Source organism: Uloborus diversus, chromosome 9 (assembly GCF_026930045.1).
Source record: "Uloborus diversus isolate 005 chromosome 9, Udiv.v.3.1, whole genome shotgun sequence".
In the NCBI taxonomy this organism is placed as follows: Eukaryota; Metazoa; Arthropoda; class Arachnida; order Araneae; family Uloboridae; genus Uloborus; species Uloborus diversus.
The window spans coordinates 139,017,526-139,036,797 of record NC_072739.1 but is presented as its reverse complement, the minus strand read 5'-3'; the positions used below and the strand labels follow the sequence as shown (position 1 = coordinate 139,036,797).

The window sequence follows — 19,272 nt, the reverse complement described above, 5'->3', positions numbered from 1 at the left end:
TAGGCAATGATTTTTTATGTGCATGTAAGTTTGGTATCTAATGCACTATTTTTAGTTACATGCCCTTCAAGAGTGCCAATATTTGAACCTAGAGATTCAGTAAATAATGGTACTGATTGCTATTGTCAATTATTTAAAAACTTAAATCAAACCAATAAAATAAGTAATAAACTAAAAATAAAAAACAAAATAAGTAGATTTAAGGTAGCATATGTTGAAATAGTTCCCAACTAAATAATTAAAAATTTACAAGATGCAAAAGAATTGAAATCTTAAACACTGCATGCCATTTCTGAGCAAATATCTATTCCTCTATCAGAAATATTTATTTCAACACGTCAAATTTTTCAGGAAGTCTTTCTAATAAAGAAGCAATTTACTACCGTCATACCATGACAAGTGATTTTCAAGTCTTAAGAATAAAGAAAAGCAATAACCTGCTGAATGGCAAAAAATTGGCCTCCCTGAGAGTATGCCCACTATGACAGAACTGGTCAAAAATGACTCAGGAATAGAGAATATATTTTTCAGTAGCTCATACTTGCATACACTCTAGAAAAAACAACCTAAATTTGATTCAGGGGCAAAGACATGGAAATTTAAGTGGATTTTTTTTTTTTTTTTTTTTTTTAAAGAAGGTACTGGACAGAAAATATCAAAAGCTTACCTAGTGTAACTCTGTGCAGGTAAGAAGCTGGGATTGATCTGAGAAGGAGTCAGATTGGGAGCAGGAACGGGGAAGACGGGAGCGGATGTTGGTGCAGTCTAAAAGAAATGCATAATATAATTAATGTTGTAATCAACTGATATAATACAGCACAAAATTAATACAGTGAGCCTTTACTCATTTGACTGTTTCTAAGTGATCCAAAATGAATATTCATTAATTAGTTTTGCTCTTTAACTCATGCCATCTTCTGACAAATCACATCATGAGATTTGCGAAAAATTGCTACCTGAATGGTTGGCTGGAACAACATTGGAAGTTACAAACTACAAATTTTGCAGGAGAGCGTTTTTTTTTTCTCCAAGAGCACTCTGGAAAAAAAATTACATCCAATGTTGTTTCGGTCAATTATTCAACCATCTATGGAAAAAAAATCATACAGGATAGTGAGAGTATAAGCAATATTTTAAGAGAATCAGCTAAAAAGTTAAACAAATTTTTTAAATTGCCATAGAACACAAATAAAAAAAAATGTTAAAAAAAAGAATAATTTTGAAAGAATACCAAAATTTTAAACTTCATGGAGTTAATTGCTGTAAATGAAACTACTAGAATAGTTTTAAAATGTTCGAGCAAGGGAAATTCCTATTAGAGGAACAGAAGGTTCATCAAAAAGCAGAGGAAATCATAGATGCTTTAGGGTTTCTACGAGCAATGAATGATTGAAGTCTAATATTATTAGTGATAAACAAAAAGTGATATTTTTAACACAGTAAATTTCAGAGAAAATTGAAGTAATCACAGCAAATTTGGAAAAAATAACTGCTGACTCAATGTGGAATTGGCTTCTTCTTCATCAGCACAACAGCCTGGTGCAGGACAAGGCTTTCACCGTCTGCTTCCTCCAGGCGGTACGACACATTGCCAGGTTTCTCCCCCTGTTCACTCTCAAAATTTCTAGGTCCTTCTCAACACTATCCAGCCACCTTGTTGCTGGTCTTCCCCTTCTCCTTGTACCCTCAATCTTCGAAAAAGTTAGCTTTTTTACCGGGTCCAGATCTGCACGTTTAAATACGTGCCCCAGCCATCTCATTCTGTTGCCTTTAATTACTCTTAAGATGTTGGGTTGTCTGTATTTATGGTATACTTCAAAGTTATATAAACTTCTCCAAGCATCATTTTCCTTTACTCCTCCGAAAATTGACTGAAGGATCTTACTTTCAAAAATGAGAAGTCTGAAATTGGCTTCTACAAGTTAAAAACAAACTCGAAAAAGTAATAATTTGTAAATTAACACAAATTGAATCATTTTTTCTTAAAAAGTAAAAATCATGGAAAAAGCATTTTATTTACTTTATTTTCTTTAAAAAACATTTTGAAGCAGTGAAATATGTAATTAATGGTATAGTTAACAGTTCAAAAACTCTTAAAAGTAGCCACCTCTTCTGAACTACAAATTTTTCACAGAAAGGAAGAGTGGTCACTTGGAGAAATTTATTGTATTATTTTGGAGAAGTGATTAAAATCTTGTAGCAGGAGAATAACCATTTTATCGGTTTCAAATCAGGGATTTAAAAATGTGACGTTAAACAAATGATTAAGAAAACTTCAGGTGCACAAAAGTTTGTTTCATCATCTCATAGTTTTAAACTTCATTGCTTGTGATAAAATAAGATTTTATGGCTACTTTAAATCTAAGGGTTTAGTACGTAACTTTAATCTCAAGTTTGCATATTTATTTTTTTAATGCTGATTCTAAAATATTTTGATATTTTCTACATGGTTCACATACAACTCATAAAATGAATTCATAAACAAAATAAAATTAATTTCCCAACTTGTATAGGCATATGACAAATTTTTTCTTTTTTTTTTTTTTCTTTTGTGAATGCACAATCAAAGTTTTGCAGCATTACTACATCTAACAAACAGCTATGGTATAAACTTAATTTAAAACAAGCAATGCTCCAAAGGCAAAATGAAGAAGTAAAATAATAGAGTTAAAAGATTTATGAAAATAGCAAAAACAGATAATAATACTTGAACTTCCTTATAATTAATTGCTAATTTTATTGATAAAGATATTGAATACCACTTTTGACTGTATGTGACATTGGACTATAATTACATGTTGCAATTAAGTTTACTTTTTTTTTTTTGAAAGGAAGGAATGGAAACATGAGCATAAAAACATAGCAGTGAAGTTGGTTAAATGAAATAATTCTTGCAGGCAGTGCTGTTTTAGATTTATAGAATCACACTATAAATGTGCTACATCAAAGTTTTTTTTAGGTACAAATTTTTATTTTATTCATTTGTTGGAATTAGATTTTAGTTGCCCACAAGTTTGTACATACACACATGTACACACAGTTGTGCCAAAAAGAAAAAAAAAAAAACGAGCTAATGTGTGCATCACATGACTTCCTTTCACTCTAATTTAATGTCATTTTCTCATTCTTGGCAGTTTTAATATGATTCAATAGTTTACTCTCTAAATTCACCAACAATGGCCAAATTGAAACCAGATTTAAAAAAAAAAAAAAAAAAAAAATTAACAAATCGTCAAATTTGTTGCCAAGTTGGCGACCAAAAGACTGGCGATATATCGCGAAGTGTCCGCCAAATTATAACACTACTTGAGTTTACATCAAAATTAACAATGGTTTCCCCTAAAAAAGGGGCAAAAGACCCCCTTTGGAACATCCGAATGCAGTCAAAAAAGAAGGTGCACAACTAGACCCCACTAGAAGTCTACGTAACAAATTTCAACTTTCTAGGACATTCCATTCTTGAGTTATGCGACATACATACACACATACATACGTACATACAGACGTCACGAGAAAACTCGTTTTAATTAACTTGGGGATCGTCAAAATGGATATTTCGGGTGTCTGTACATTCCTAGGCACATATCCACGTGTGATCGGGTTGAAAAAAAAACTCAACATTCATTTGGGGCTGAGCAAAATGGAAATTAAGGCTGATTTTTGGGTGAAAATATTTTCGCGGAATACAATACTTCCTTTTTTGTAAAAGGAAGTAAAACGAAGACAAAATTCATTGAGGGGTAACTGAAATAAAAATCGAAGCTGAAATTTCACTGAAAAAGTCACGAGTACAATATTTTCTTTACTTTGTGCAAGGAAGTGCAAAAAAGAGCAGTCACCAAAAATAATTCTTAATTCTTATTTGAAATTGGAAGGCAACCTAAAGTTTAAAAAGAGAGAAGCAGAACACAAGGGGAAAAATAAATGGAATGTACCATTAACACTAGAATGACTAAAAATTTTCTTTTGTCTAGAAAAACTGAAGGGGGACAGCGTGCCCCCCCAATGAATTTTTCGGGGTATTTAAAATTCTTACTGAGCGAATTCACTGCTTGATGCATCTTTTCAAGAATCAATAAAAACTTGGTACATAATTATTTTAAACTTTTCTATCTTTACCCTTAAAAAGGTAGAATTGTTTCTCTTTCAAAGAACAATGGCTGCCATTTGGTTGATAAGCAGTTGGCATATGTTTTATGTTTATAGCCTGTTTATAGTCACTGGAATTCCAACCAGCTGCATAAAGAGGAAGTTACAGATGAAACTAGAGTAAATTGCATTTTTAATACTACAATGGAGAAAAGATCAAAATATCTTTTTTTTTTTTATAAAATAGCTTAGGGGCTACTGTGGTTCCTCCCGCCTTTGTAGGTATAAGGATCAATACTTACAGTTCTATGAGGCAAATGACTAAAGGATTAATAAGCATTCATTGTTATATAATTGTTGTGTCTTGAACCTGGCAACAACTATTTATTAATATTTTACCAAGCTGTGTTAAGTTGTGGTTGCCATGGTTTCCGTTTGAGTTCCATTCTTATTCGCAAAATTATTAGATTATGTATCTGTAGTGTTCATGTTGTAGAATTGTAGAATAAATGTTTGTCGTGTGTGAATCGTATCCTTATAGTTATTGCTAAACACGACAATAAGTTGGCGACGAGGATGATGGGATCTTCCAGCATTAATTTTGAGTCATTTGATGTTGCAGTGGAAGATTGGCCAAGTTACGTAGAACGACTTGAGTCTTACTTCTTAGTGAATGAGATTGAAGAGACTAAGAAGGTACCAGCCATTTTGAGTTTAATGGGAGCTACTACTTACAAATTATTGAAGAATTTGGCTACGCCAAAAATTCCTTCTGATATGGAGTATGATGACATTGTAACATTATTAACTGAACATTTGAATCCAAAACCGTTGGAGATGACGGAACGCTTCAGATTTTACAAGCGTAATCAATTAGAAGGTGAGAATATTACTACATATTGCGCTGAATTACAAAAATTGTCGATGAACTGTAATTTTGGCGACAATTTAAGTACAATGCTAAGAGATAAATTAGTCATGGGTTTAAGAAATGAAAACATCCAGAAGAAGTTGTTGGCGCAAGATAATTTGACTTACGCCAAGGCGAAAGAAATTGCTTTCGCTATGGAATCGGCACAACGTGATGTGCATGAAATTCAAAATAAAATGGTATCTATTAATAAACTGTATAGTTCGGAAGATAAAGTTGCTAAAACTGTTTCGAATAAATTTAAAAAGCCAGAATTTCAAAGAAAAGCAGCAAAATCATCTCGCAAATGTTATAGGTGTGACAGTACACTTCATTTAGCCCATGAATGTAAACACAAAGACGCGGAATGCCGAATTTGCCAAAAGAAAGGACATTTGGCGAAGGTCTGTCGCTCAAAAAGAAATAAAACTGAAACTGTGAAACAAATTGAATCGTGTTCTGACAGTGCCCCTGTTCTTAATGTAAAATCTGCTACGCAAGCAAGAGATAAAATATATTTGGAAGTTTTTATTGAAGACCAAAAGTGTGACATTGAATTAGATACTGGAGCCGCAGTCACATGCATGAATGTAACTGATTTTAAGAAACTGTGTCCATTGGTATTGATTAAACCGACGAATATGATACTCCGTAATTTTGACAATTCTGTGATCATACCCGCTGGAGAAGCACATGTCAAAGTTCGGTATAAGAATCAAAGTAGCAACAAGAAGATTTATTTAGTGAATGAAAAAGTGAGTGCAGTATTTGGAAGAGAATGGTTAAGAAGTTTCTCTCTTGACTGGAAAGAAATTAAGACTGTTTGTGCTTACAAATCCGACTCCCGTAGCAATAAACTAGTAGAATTGTTACAAAAACATGAGAAAATATTTACTCCAGGGATTGGAAAATTAGAAAACTTTAGCTGTCGTCTACAAATGAAACCTGGTTTCAAGCCAGTATTTTTCAAGCCTCGACCAGTACCATTTGCTTTAAAGGAACGAATCGAAGCAGAACTCGTTAGATTAGTATCAGAAGATATCATTGAACCAGTTAAATATAGTGATTGGGCAACACCAATAGTACCTGTTGTAAAGCAAAATGGTAAATTGCGAATTTGTGGAGACTATAAAGTGACAATAAATCCTGGACTTAATATTGAGCAATATCCCTTACCTAGAATCGAGGACATTTTTGCGAATTTGGCTGGCGGAGAGACTTTTACTAAAATAGATTTAACCGAGGCATATTTACAAATGATGGTTGATGAAAAGGATCGTCATTTACTTACTATAAATACACATAAAGGTTTATTCAGATACAAACGAATGAACTATGGAATCGCCTTAGCCCCTGCTGTTTGGCAACGTAGTATTGAACAAGTGTTATCCGGAATCCCAGGAGTGCATGTATTTCTGGATGATATCACCGTAACGGGCCGTAACGATCAAGAACATCTAAGCAGATTAGAACAAGTATTAGAAAGACTTTCTGAACATGGACTTAAAGTTAACAAGAGTAAAAGTGAATTTTTCAAAGATTCCGTAAACTTTTGTGGTCACAAAATCGACAAATATGGACTGCACAAAACTCAAGAAAAAATTGAAGCAGTTTTGAAAGCGCCTGTTCCGGAGAACGTTTCCGAGTTGAAGAGTTTTCTAGGGTTAGTGAATTATTATGGAAAATTCATACCAAATTTATCCACTTGTGTAGCGCCACTAAATAAGCTACTTAAGAAAGGAACGAAATTTTGCTGGACCACAGAATGTCAGAATACTTTTCTGAAGCTAAAAAAAGAAATATCATCAGAAAGAGTATTATGCCATTACGATCCGAAGCTACCCATTGTACTGCAAACAGACGCATCACCAGTGGGAATTGGAGCTGTGTTGAGCCATGTTACTGAAGACGGTTCGGAGAAGCCGATTATGTTTGCTTCGAGATCCCTGACAGCAACAGAGCGCAATTATTCTCAAATTGACAAGGAGGCTCTAAGTATTGTTTGGGCAGTAAAGAAATATTACCAGTACCTGTTTGGACGCCATTTTCACTTAGTCACTGATCACAAACCCCTAGTATCAATTTTTGCTCCAAATAAAAGTTTACCATGTCTTTCTGCTACAAGAATGGTTCACTATGCACTGTTTTTACAAGCTTTCAGTTATACTATTAGGTACCGAAAAACTAAGGATCACGGAAACGCAGATGCTCTGTCAAGATTGCCATTGTCAACCGGGAAGGTAGAGCATATTACAGATGCAGATGCAGCTAACATTTTACAAGTTGAAGTGCTTCCAATTACGGCAAGTGAAATTGCTAAAGCGACCAAAGTTGACAGCAAACTGTTTGAACTTTATGAAAGTTTACGAACTGGAACTGAGCTGCCCTTACCCTGGAAAGGTAAAGAATCCGAATTTTCTTTGCAACAAGGATGCATTATGTATGGTCATCGAGTTTGCATTCCCCAGAAGTACCATAAAGCTGTCTTGGAGGAGCTCCATGTAGGACACCCAGGAATTGTTAAAATGAAAGCCCTCGCAAGAAGTTACTGCTATTGGCAGGGTATAGATTCGAGCATAACTAGTTTTGTCCAAAATTGTGCTGCTTGCGTGTCAACTAGAAATGACCCATCAAGAATCAAGCGACATCCGTGGGAATGGCCGAATGGCCCATGGCAAAGGATTCATGTCGACTTTGCTGGTCCATTTATGGGGAAAATGTTTCTAGTGGTTGTTGATGCATTTTCTAAATGGGTGGAGGTAATGCCAATGAAGAATATTACATCGAACTTAACAATTGAATACTTAAGAGTTCTATTTGCCCATTATGGACTTCCATTGACGGTTGTGAGTGATAATGGTCGAAGTTTCACAAGTTACGAATTTCGTCAATTCCTGAAAATGAATGGCATTAAGCATAGTCCTTCTGCTCCTTATCATCCTGCTACGAATGGGCAAGCAGAAAAGTTAGTTCAAGGTTTTAAAGCATCATTGAAATCTAGTCAAAGCGATCCTGGAGATATTAATGTGAAACTCCAGAGATATTTGATGCAGTATCGTATAACCCCACACACATTAACAGGTGAAACTCCAAGTTTCTTGTTTTTGAAACGATGTATTCGTACCAGGCTCGATATTTTGAAACCTAATGTAAGAGAACATGTGATGCAAAAGCAAAGCTCTCACTGCTTGACAGAAGAAATTACACGTGAGTTTGTCGAAGGGGAGAAGGTAGCCGTGAGGAATTATGCAGGACCGCCTAAATGGAAGATAGGTACTGTGATCAACCGTGATGGATCTTTGAATTATAGCGTACAAGTCGGAAATGAAATATGGAAACGACATGTTGACCAGCTAAGGAAGTGTGGACAATCCTTGGAAACAACTGGATCAACACTTGAAAATTGTGTTCCTACAATTTCAGAAAGTACTGAGGAACCAGAGGCAATATCTGATTCAAGTGGGGTAGAAAAGCCTGATCTTTCTATTCCTGCATCAGAACCCTCATCAACCCCGATACCTGTGCCTACACCTGAGCCGAGCATAGAAGTTCCTTCCCCGACTACTGTGCCATTGCGACGCTCGACCAGAATTAGAAAAGCACCTAAGAGATTTGGGTTGTAACGTTATATTTAGTCGCAGAGGGACTGTTGTGTCTTGAACCTGGCAACAACTATTTATTAATATTTTACCAAGCTGTGTTAAGTTGTGGTTGCCATGGTTTCCGTTTGAGTTCCATTCTTATTCGCAAAATTATTAGATTATGTATCTGTAGTGTTCATGTTGTAGCATTGAAGAATAAATGTTTGTCGTGTGTGAATCGTATCCTTATAGTTATTGCTAAACACGACAATAATGAAAAGCAGGAAAGTTTCATTAAGGTCCGTCATATATTATTTGAGTTATTAAACAACAAATTATGTGAGGAGCTAAAAGCAATTACGAGATAATAAGTAAAAAAACACTGGGAAGAAGTGTGAATAATACCTCCTTTGCTTCTTTTGTTTCTACTGGCTTAATCTCATCCTTTAACGGGAAAGGGCACACTAGATGCATTACATGAATTTCTTGTACCTGTAAGAAACAAATATGAGAAGTTATAAGTCTCTTTTTTTCATGTTATGGCATGTTAAACAAAAGTACAGCTTTAACAGGTACAGGGGATAATACAGGCTGATTTTATTATAGTTTTATGGTACCTTAACAGAACTCATAATAAAAACTTGGTAGTCACAAAAATGTAATAATTTCAGTAACTTCACTTGAAAAATTCAAAAATAATTTTTCAATGAATGGGTACTTTTGCTCATGTTTAAAATTGATCTACTCATCAAATGAAGTGTCATACTGATATTCAAGAAACTCATGTGCGTAATGACTTTTACATAGATTTCAATAAATTTCCATCTGGAATTTTCCAAAATGCGTTTACGCTATTTCAGAGCAATCTTCTACCATCTGTTTCTAATTTTTCTTATTATGTCCTGAATTTGTACTGTGTAAAGTCTATTCAGCTAAATTACTCAGGTACTCTTTGTACCTTTTGTGTTTTAGGCCCTCACCCCTCAAAAAAAAAAAAAAACTTTGTTTGAAACAGAATGACATTGCATTTTTCGAATTGAAATTTAGGTTGACTAAATCTTTTTCTACAAAATAAAATAATAGTAGCATTTTTTTTTAAAAATCCCCTAATACAGCATACTGATTTAAAAAAAAAAACACTTCATTACATGGACATATTATTATTTTGAACAAATATTTTCCAAGGTAGATAATTTTGATCTACTCCAGAAAAACTCAAATTCTCTGAGACTTCCAGGCTCTTCAGAGTAAAATTCCTGAAACCATCCTGAGATGCCACGAAACGTATTTCCAACAGTTTACTTTGATTTTGTGACACAATTAAACCGCTATATTATACTACACATCTTAAAGTACACACTTTACATGTGCCCCCCCCCCCCCCGCCCCCTTTATACCAATGAATTAAAATTTAAAAACATTATGGAGAATGTCGTTTAGAATTTGTTCAGCAGAATTATTCAAATGGCAGTACAGCCATTTTGCCAAGTTAATTTCCTTACTTTCTATTTTACTTTACTCATGAGCACATAGCTGCCAAAATCAAGAATAAACAAATAAGGGACTAAAAGAAACAAACAAGAGTATCAAATTGGGGCTGAAACAGAATCAGGAAAATTAAATCTTAAAAAATACAGTTCTGGTAGTATTGCACTTTAATTTCTATTGTTTGACATAACTTTCATACTATAAGGTATGAAAAATAATAAAACCATTAATTTACTTAAGTTTAATTGAATTTAAACTGCAGGCAGAACTCCTGCTCCCAAAAAATCGCATACAAAAAAAGGGGGGGGGAGAAAAGGGGAAAAAAACAGATTAAGGTTTTAAATGGAAAATTACAAAATATTCCACAGAAATAAAAAAGTTGAATAATTTGATTGAATGGAAAATTTTCAAGTTTAAACTATGGTTTAAAAACCAATGTGGTTGAAACCAAACAACCCTGACCACTTGATCTGTTCTTACGGACGACCATGCCTGTTTTTTTCGAGTTCGTTTTTATGGATTTTGACTTTTTAATACCGACTGGATCAAAACTTTACATGCTGGATGCAGAATTGTTATGTCTACTCTGCATTTAAGACAAGATTTTACATACATGTGCTGGATAGTCCAGTGGAGTGTTATTACTGATTTCCATTTAGCTTCTAATAACAGAAACCCAAGCTTTAATTTTAGGCATAAGCTTCCGTTGATTCCTGTGCAGTGTAACAGTTGGTGTATTCTCCCATTGCCATTCTGTATGCAAATTTATTTTACAAATACATTTTTCTTTAGTCTGTAGCATTAAAATGTTTAAATTTTTTAACCATTAGATGGAGTTTCCACTGCTGATGAAAAACTGGTTCCATCACTTCAACTTTAGTCTTAAACTTTACTTTGTATTGCTATCTTAATTTTGGTTCAGTTTAATGTGGTACCTTCCTTAAAATGCTACTTATTTAGCTTATTTGGTTGGCTGCTTTACCGCATCTTTAAGCTTTGGGTTTTCTATGTAACTTTGTAAATGTTTTTGTATTTATTATATATATATATATATGTGTATATATATATATATATATATATATATATATATATATATATATATATATATATATATATATATATATATATAAAATAAAAGTGAAAAATATTGAAAAGACCACACCAAGAGCCCATAGATGCGCAACGCAGCAAAACTAAAAAGCCACGTAAATATAAAATTAAGCAAACAGAATTACAAATATTAAACAAATTATAAAAAACAAATGATGTTAAAAAGGAAAAATGCAAACAGCTATTAAGTAGGAATAGAAAAAGAGTGAATTCAGAGTTTATCAGCCGTGGAGGATTCATTAATTATGGTCAAAAGACCAAAATTTTTAACTATAAACTAGAAGAGAATGTTTAAGCTCCAGTACATGTAATATAGAGTAACAATGGGCAAACGCACCACTTGCTAAGCTAAAAACAATAAACTAGAGCTCAAACCTAAAACTAAAAGCAGGGGGTTTCGCCTCGACTAATTAGTAAAACAAGTACCGTGGAAGGCTAATTATCGGAATTTGTTTTCCTAATTAGTCGAGGCGAAACCCCCTGCTTTAGTTTTAGGTTTGAGCCCTAGTTTATTGTTTTTAGCTTAGCAAGTGGTGCGTTTGCCCATTGTTACTCTATATTACATGTACTGGAGCTTAAACATTCTCTTCTAGTTTATAGTTAAAATTTTGGTCTTTTGACCATAATTAATGAATCCTCCACGGCTGATGAGCTCTGAATTGACTCTTTTTCTATTCCTACTTAATAGCTGTTTGCATTTTTCCTTTTTATCATCATTTGTTTTTTATAATTTGTTTAATATTTGTAATTCTGTTTGCTTAATTTTATATATATATATATATATATATATATATATATAACTTTCTGATCTCAAGTAGTTTCTTAGAAGCTTCAAAGTCTTTAAGCGCGACAGCGATAGAGTCGAAAGCATTGTCAAAGAAATAAGTCGAAAAATGTCAAACCTTCTTTTTAGGGAGAAAAATTATAAAACTCTAGAAAAAAAGTAACCTTTGTTTTTTTTCCTCAAAGAACAAAACTTTCAAAAAAAAAAGGGCAAACATGTAAATACTAAATACTTACATGATTCAAGACTGACTTCACATGCAGGTGGTTGGGCAACAACTTTCCTCCATAAATAAGCTTCAAGTGTTCCTTTAACTACAAATAAACATACAGAATGAATTCTAAATAAAAATGCAAATAAATTTTTCACTGAAGACAATATTTCATTATGAAAAAGAGCATTTTTGGATCTGCATTAACACATTATATTGTATAGAGTAATTGAAAAAAACAATAAAAAAGTTAAATATAATCCTCAATTACAGAAGTTAACCTTTAACCCTAGCTTGTTAGATATTAGACTAGCTTGCAGCTAGATACTTGTTGTTCAGTAATTTTAACAACAATTAGCTGAATTTCATTTCCGTAATATGACCATATATCAATATACTGAGAGCTTAGTTATCACATCCAGAGACTACAGTTTTGTCCTTATTAGAGGCTCATCAGTCTGGAACAATAAATACACAAGCTGGCAGTAAATGACATCTTATTGAAGCTAGAGTGCCAACAAACAGGTAGATAAAATAAGGCCAGTCTCACCAGCCATTCTGCAGCCATGAATGCGGTACAACTCATAAATCAAAACCAATAGTTCTGAAAGTGGTGCACATGGAACCCCCCCTCCAGGTGTATTCAAACCTGCAAAGTGTCAGCAAAAGAAAAAAACTTTTTACTGCTGAGGACCACTTGGTATCTTTCCAAACCCTAAGCAGACCATATATGATAGAAAAAATATTTTCCACAACAATTAAAAGAAAAAAATACACGTTTTCTTTAATAAATGTAATTAAACATAATGATAAAAATTAAACTTCACTAGCTGGTAGTGCACAACATGAAATGGACCACAGGTTAAGAATCACTGTACTAAACCAAATACCTTAGGTATGAAAAATTTACATTTCTTTCATCCTGAAAAATTTACCAATGTTTCCGCATATCATTTAAATACTAGGATGCAGATCACCACATAGGCAGCTTGTACAGATGGGTAAGGGGGCAACTGCCCCCTCACTTCCAAACATAAAGGGGCCTTGCCTTCTCACTTTTCAGAGTTATAAATTAATAATCTATTTAAAAATGATTTTTATTGGGTGTATTAATTTACTTTAGAAAATAAAACTAAGAATTCCAAGTAACTAAACTTTTCTCACTTTATTTCGTAAGAATATAACTTTAAAATGGAAGGTGAAAGTTTATGGTGATCATTTGATCCGATTTTAGATGCCTTATTCCGTATTTCTAGAAATTAAGTCAAAAAACTAAAAAGGCAGTAGTATAGCCCAATTTTACAAAAAGAAAAATTAGCTACTGGGGCCGTGCCCCCTAATTCCTATACTACTTTTGACTCCCCCTACGGGGGGTAGGGGGGTCCTTTTTTTTAGTGCACCAGCAACTTATGGACCACCGAGTGCTATCTCTCGGGAACGTAGAGTTACATGGCCACTTAATGAGATAGGCAATAAATAAGAGTTTTGCCTATTTAATTTACCATTTTAATTTAATTGTTAATTTAATTTATAGCTTTTTGTTTTGTTTGAGAGAATATTTTAAATTTTCTAAACTTACAGGTTTTGTGGGATACAATAAGCAGATCTGCTCTTTCACCTGACCGATCGTCCATTCCAGTTCACAATCGAGCTCCAAGTCTGGGACCCGCTGAGAGGCCGATTTTATGATCAGCTGTACTGACATGGTAGTTCAGAATGAGCACGCCTAGGGGGGAGATGGATGGTTAGTGACAGAAGACATTGAAATAACACAAGTAGGGAACTGATTACAACACAGGCCACCTAGGCTTCGGCACCTTCCTAGGGGCCCTAAATTTCTTGAAAGCTTATACATTTACATAGCATTAAAAAATCTTGTAATATTCAAAACATAATAAAATATTAATGATTTATTAATTGGGAGAGGACTCTTGATTTTATTAGTAGGTCCTACTTCTCTTACTTTGTTGGCTTTATATCAGTAAGAACGATTTATTTCATTTGCACAGCATTCTCAGTTTTTTTCTTTTTTCTTCTGCAAATGAAAAGGGAAAGGAAAAGTCTCAAAAAGCTCAAATGGACTTCACAGGCATTCAGTGGCAAACACATGGGGTTTCAGATAGAGGTTATAGCCCAGTTATCACCCTCGACTTGTTTTTGATTTGCCTATAATTGTATTTACATTGCAGCGTCTCACTAATATGCACTGGTAATTCCACATGATGACAAAGTTAAAAATTCTTTCATTAGGGGAGAGGGGGGCACATGTAAACATGGGGCACATGTGAACAAACCATATTTTACCCAGATAACATGAGGAAAAAAATCTGAAAAAAATTCATGTAGATGACAGCAGTAGTACTGTGTGCTGCCTGAAATTTCAAAGATCTCAACTATTTTGTTTTTTAGTTATCATAATAACTTCTGTTTTGGAAGGTGCCAGTAAACTTTCATGTTCCAGTTCTCAGAGTAAAAACACATTCAACACTATCTTTATTGTGATTTGAACTTTATTCATTTTGAAGTAGGATTTATAAAGTAAATTTTTGTACTCTATTTTTTTAAAAAAATTTGAAAGAAATATTGTTTTTTATCAGATTAGGCTTAAGTTGTTATATGGGGCACATGTGAACACACTATGTAGGGGCAGGTGTGAACTGTTTACATGTGCCCCATACTGTTTTTTTTTTAGTTATTTCAATTTCAAAAATTGTTTAATTTTTTATTTGATTAGGCTAATTAAGAAACACTGAATAATTAAAAATTTTAATAATTGAAGTTAGTATCAGCTGTATTGCGACTGTGTTGGAGGCTCCAAAAGTGATCGCGGTTTGTGGAGAGAAACAAGTTGGACAAAATGTTTCAGGCAAGGGAGGTGAACTTGTATCATTTTGTGGTATAGTTAATGCAATGGGAAACACTGTACCTCCTGTTTTTGTATTCCCAAGAAAAAGATACAAAGATATTTTCTTAAATGGAGCACCATCAGAAAGCTTAGGGTTAGTATCCAAAACTGGATGGATGACAGCAGATATCTTCCTAGAAGTTGTAAAACACTTCTGAAAGTACTCCCGCTGTACCGCAGCAAATCTTGTTTTGCTTCTACTTGATAATCATGAAAGTCATATCAGTTTGGATGTAATATTATTTTGTCGTGAGAATGGAATAGTACTCCTTACATTCCCCCCTCATTGTTCACATCGCTTACAGCCTTTGGATGTAGGTGTTTATAGTCCCTTTAAATCTGCACTAAAAACTTCTTTCAATGACTGGTTGACATTACACCCAGGAAAAAGAATAACTATATGAAATTGGTCATTGTTCTTCACCAGCTTTCACAGCAGCCTTTACATCCGAAAATATTAAATTGGGTTTTTCTAAACCAGGAATTTGGCCGTTATCTCGGCTTGCTTTTACTGACGCTGATTTCATCACAATTCAAATAACAAGCTTAATGCCAGTTAATCCTGAGGATGCCTCCACCAGCTGCAATGCACTTCAAGTCCTACCCCAGAATGTGTGAGACCCATTGCCTAGAATAGAATTTCACGATTTCACTCTAGGGAAAAGTAAGCAGCGTCAAAAAAGAAAATCAAGAATTTTAACAGACACCCCCGAAAAAGACATTGTTGTCAAAGCTATGGAAGAAAAGGCAGAGAAAATGAAGATAAAATGTGAAAGAGTTGCAAAGAAAAGAAAGTTAGAACTTGCTGAACTGTTGAAAAAGGAGCAGTCAAAGGTTGTAGTCAGTGACTCCGAGTCCGACATTAGCTTTGAAGAGAGTAGCCATCAAGAAATTTGTGCTGAAGTCAACCTTGCACCAGAAAATTTAGCTGTGAATGACTTTGTCCATGTAGAATTCACTACAAAAAAGACAAAAATTCACTATGTTGGCGGTATCGAGAAAATGGAGAGTGATGAAGCAAATGTTAAATTCATGAGGAAGCAGAAGAATGAAACCTTTGTATTTCCAGAAACAGATGATATTCTGCTAAAATTACCCCCACCTACAATTTTAGGTAGCACATATCGAGCTGCTTCTTCAGTTTCTTTTTCTGTAAAACTTGAAGGCTATAATGTTCGTTGAATCAAGTTAATTTATTATGTACTCAATATTTATATTTTCATTGTGTTCATTAATGTATAATAAAGAGTACTTAAAGATATACTTAGGTGCATTTTATACCATTTATGTATCTGTTCACTTGTGCCCCAGGTGTGTTTACAACTGCCCCCCCACCGGGGCAGATGTGAACAAAATGTAACATATTTTAGAATTAATTTTTAGGTTGGAATTTCTTCTTGTAAAAGGGGGATAACTGCATGAAAATATTAGCAAATGTTTGATTTATCATATTTAGCACCTTTTTCTTTTTTATCTCAAATCAATAATGAAAAATATAGAAAAATGTCGTTTTTGTTCACATGTGCCCCCCTCTCCCCTACTTGTAATTTCATGATTCTACATGACAAAAACACAGATATTCTTTCAATGCAGATTAGATTTTTAGTTGTAAAATATGATTTTTAAATTATAAAAAATGAATCATAAAAGGAAACAAAGTCACATTCATAATTGCTTTTTATGAAAAACGCACATGAATCATGGGCACCCATATGCAAAATTGTAAAGGGGGGGAGGGACGGCTCAGAAATTTTAACCATAGTTTAGCAGGATATTTTCCCCATGGAGACAGATTTCAGGACAGATTAGAGTCATTAAAATTTGACATTTTTGATTATTTATTCATTAATGGCTGGAGAAGAAATATTTTTATATTTTTGCAAAGAAAAAAGTACTAAAAGCAAGGAAATTATAATTTCCAAGGGGGCTTGAGTTCACCCCCTTGGAAATTAACCCCACCCGCCTTGCCCCTCTATATGGGCACCCTAGACATGAATAATGAAAAACAAAATATTCTGGAAGTGAAAGAAGATTCTCAGATTATTATTGCGTGTGCAAAGGATTTGTTTGTATTCTTTTTGAATTATCTAGTTAAGTATTAATTATTCATGATTTGTTTGATTAATAAATGCCGATTTAATTAAACAATTTTTATTTTTTTTTAATTTTTTTTTTTTTTTTTGTTTCCGACAATTGATAAAATTAAAAGTTAACATTGTTTGTGATCTGGTAAGATACGAGAATGGTCAACTTCAGATTCTGGAAGGCATGGACACCCATATGCAAAATCTTAAGAGCGGGCTCAAATATTTTCCCCACGGTTTAGCAGGATATTTTCCCCACGGAAATCGATTTCAGTACAGATTAGACTCATTAACATTTGACATTTTAAATAACTTATTCATTAATGGCTGGAGAAGAAATGTTTTTACATTTTGCAAAGAGAAAAGTACTAAAAGACAGGAAGTTTTGATTTCTATGAGGGGGCTTGAGCCCCCACTTCCCTATGGGCCCCCTCTTTAAAAAATTTCTGTGTGCACCATTGAGTTACATTTACCATGTTGCAATTGCAAGGGGGCCCCTATGACATAGGAGCCCTGAAGAGGATCCAAAAGGGCTCCTGAAAAATATTTTCATATTCTGTTCAAAGGTGCCTGCAAAAATACATTACCTCGGGCCCCCACACCTCAAATATGTAAATCCACCACAGCAGGAATTGTAAAAATTGTTGCAGATAGAGAAATTTTGAAACAAATGCAAGCAGAAAAACAATATGTTGAAAAATGTTGAAATGAAAACGATTTTTAATGCTAATAGGGGAGAGAACAATGAGGAATAGGAAGGACACCTACATGTCAGAACAAAGTGAGAAAAATTATCTCTAGCTTGTCAAATTGATGTAGCAGACATAGACTCTTGTTGAATTGGACAAGATAGATTCCCCCCCCCCCCCCATTTTATTCTGGCGCATAAATGCAGGTGCTTCACTGGTTCTCCCGTAATACAGAGTGGCAAATGTTTCTGATTTCAATTTTTAGTCTTTTGGTGCAAAGCATAAATATATATATGAAAAAGAATTGAGACAGTACAAACAGATAAACAAGAAACGTGCAGGAGGGGGGTAGTATGCAATTCGACACATTCGATGTAGATGCGTTTGGTTAAGCTGCCCAAAACTCGACTGCACTGTTCTTAAAATAGCCTGTGAAGTAATTAAGACGAACGTTTCAGATGCATTGCATTAATGATTTAGGAGGTTAATAGGAGCCAGCCTAAATTATTATAAAATAGAAACTTCATAGTGAAGATCATATTTACTTTTACTAATCGTTTTCAATTACCGAAGTACCGCGATACACGAGCATACAGAACTTTTATCAACATGTATTATGAATCATCAAAGATCGATGCAAATTATTGCATGAGCTGAAAAAACTTTCTCTAATTGAATGACAGATTGTTTGCAAAATCTTAATACACTGCATCTGACCCCGACACTGTCACTGAATTGACCCTGAATTCCTTAAAATGGTCATCGTGATGAATATACTCAAAGTAAAAGAAAGAAAACAAATCTTACCTGACTGTAATCTAATATAAAAGCTGCTGAAACCACTAAACACTTTACTTAAATTCAAACAGTAGCTCGATTCCCCTTCTGCCGTCCAATTCAAATCGCATAATATTTACCAAAATTCGTTCTCGAATCTTTTTCTTGGTGATTTCATCACACAGCTTTATTTGGCATACGCTGATTCGGCAGTCAGTGTCACGTGGTTTGTCATGGCGTGGTGACGTCGAAAGAGATCGCGACTTCTTTTGTGATTTCGCTGGGGAAATGACGTGTAAATGTGAATCGTTGACAGTTTTTTTGATGCGTCTATTGAAATTAACAAAAGCGTGCAGCCAGTGGTCGCGTGAGACAGGTATAGAAATCGAACAATAGTTTTTCAGGATTTCGTTTGGAATAATTCGAACGGAAACAATTCCCCTAGAAATGCAGTCTAGTTTCTGCTCTAAAAGAATATAAGATTGTATTGATTGATAGCCGTCAGGAGCTCAAATCCGTCTCTAGGCAAAAAAAAGCTTTTTTTTTTTCCTCGCATAAGATAAAAATGGCGCATTTAAGGGCACATATGTGTTCTGGGTCCTTTACGAACATTTTATTAACGGAGCTGGAAAACCAAAGAAGCA

General features: G+C 34.2%; 1 protein-coding gene across 1 annotated transcript in view; it reads right to left on the bottom strand.

Annotated features, from left to right (window-relative positions):
• The window catches only part of LOC129229638 (homocysteine-responsive endoplasmic reticulum-resident ubiquitin-like domain member 2 protein), a 32,101-nt gene extending 13,225 nt beyond the window's left edge, over positions 1 to 18,876 (bottom strand). The window contains exons 1-5 of the mRNA XM_054863992.1: positions 18,659 to 18,876; positions 13,753 to 13,899; positions 12,199 to 12,276; positions 8,986 to 9,072; positions 668 to 765 (exon numbers count right to left, since the gene is read on the bottom strand). Coding sequence (XP_054719967.1) covers positions 668 to 765; positions 8,986 to 9,072; positions 12,199 to 12,276; positions 13,753 to 13,878 — 389 coding nt within the window. The 5' untranslated portion in view covers positions 13,879 to 13,899; positions 18,659 to 18,876. The remainder of the gene's footprint in view (positions 1 to 667; positions 766 to 8,985; positions 9,073 to 12,198; positions 12,277 to 13,752; positions 13,900 to 18,658) is intronic.
• Positions 18,877 to 19,272: the final 396 nt, after the last annotated feature.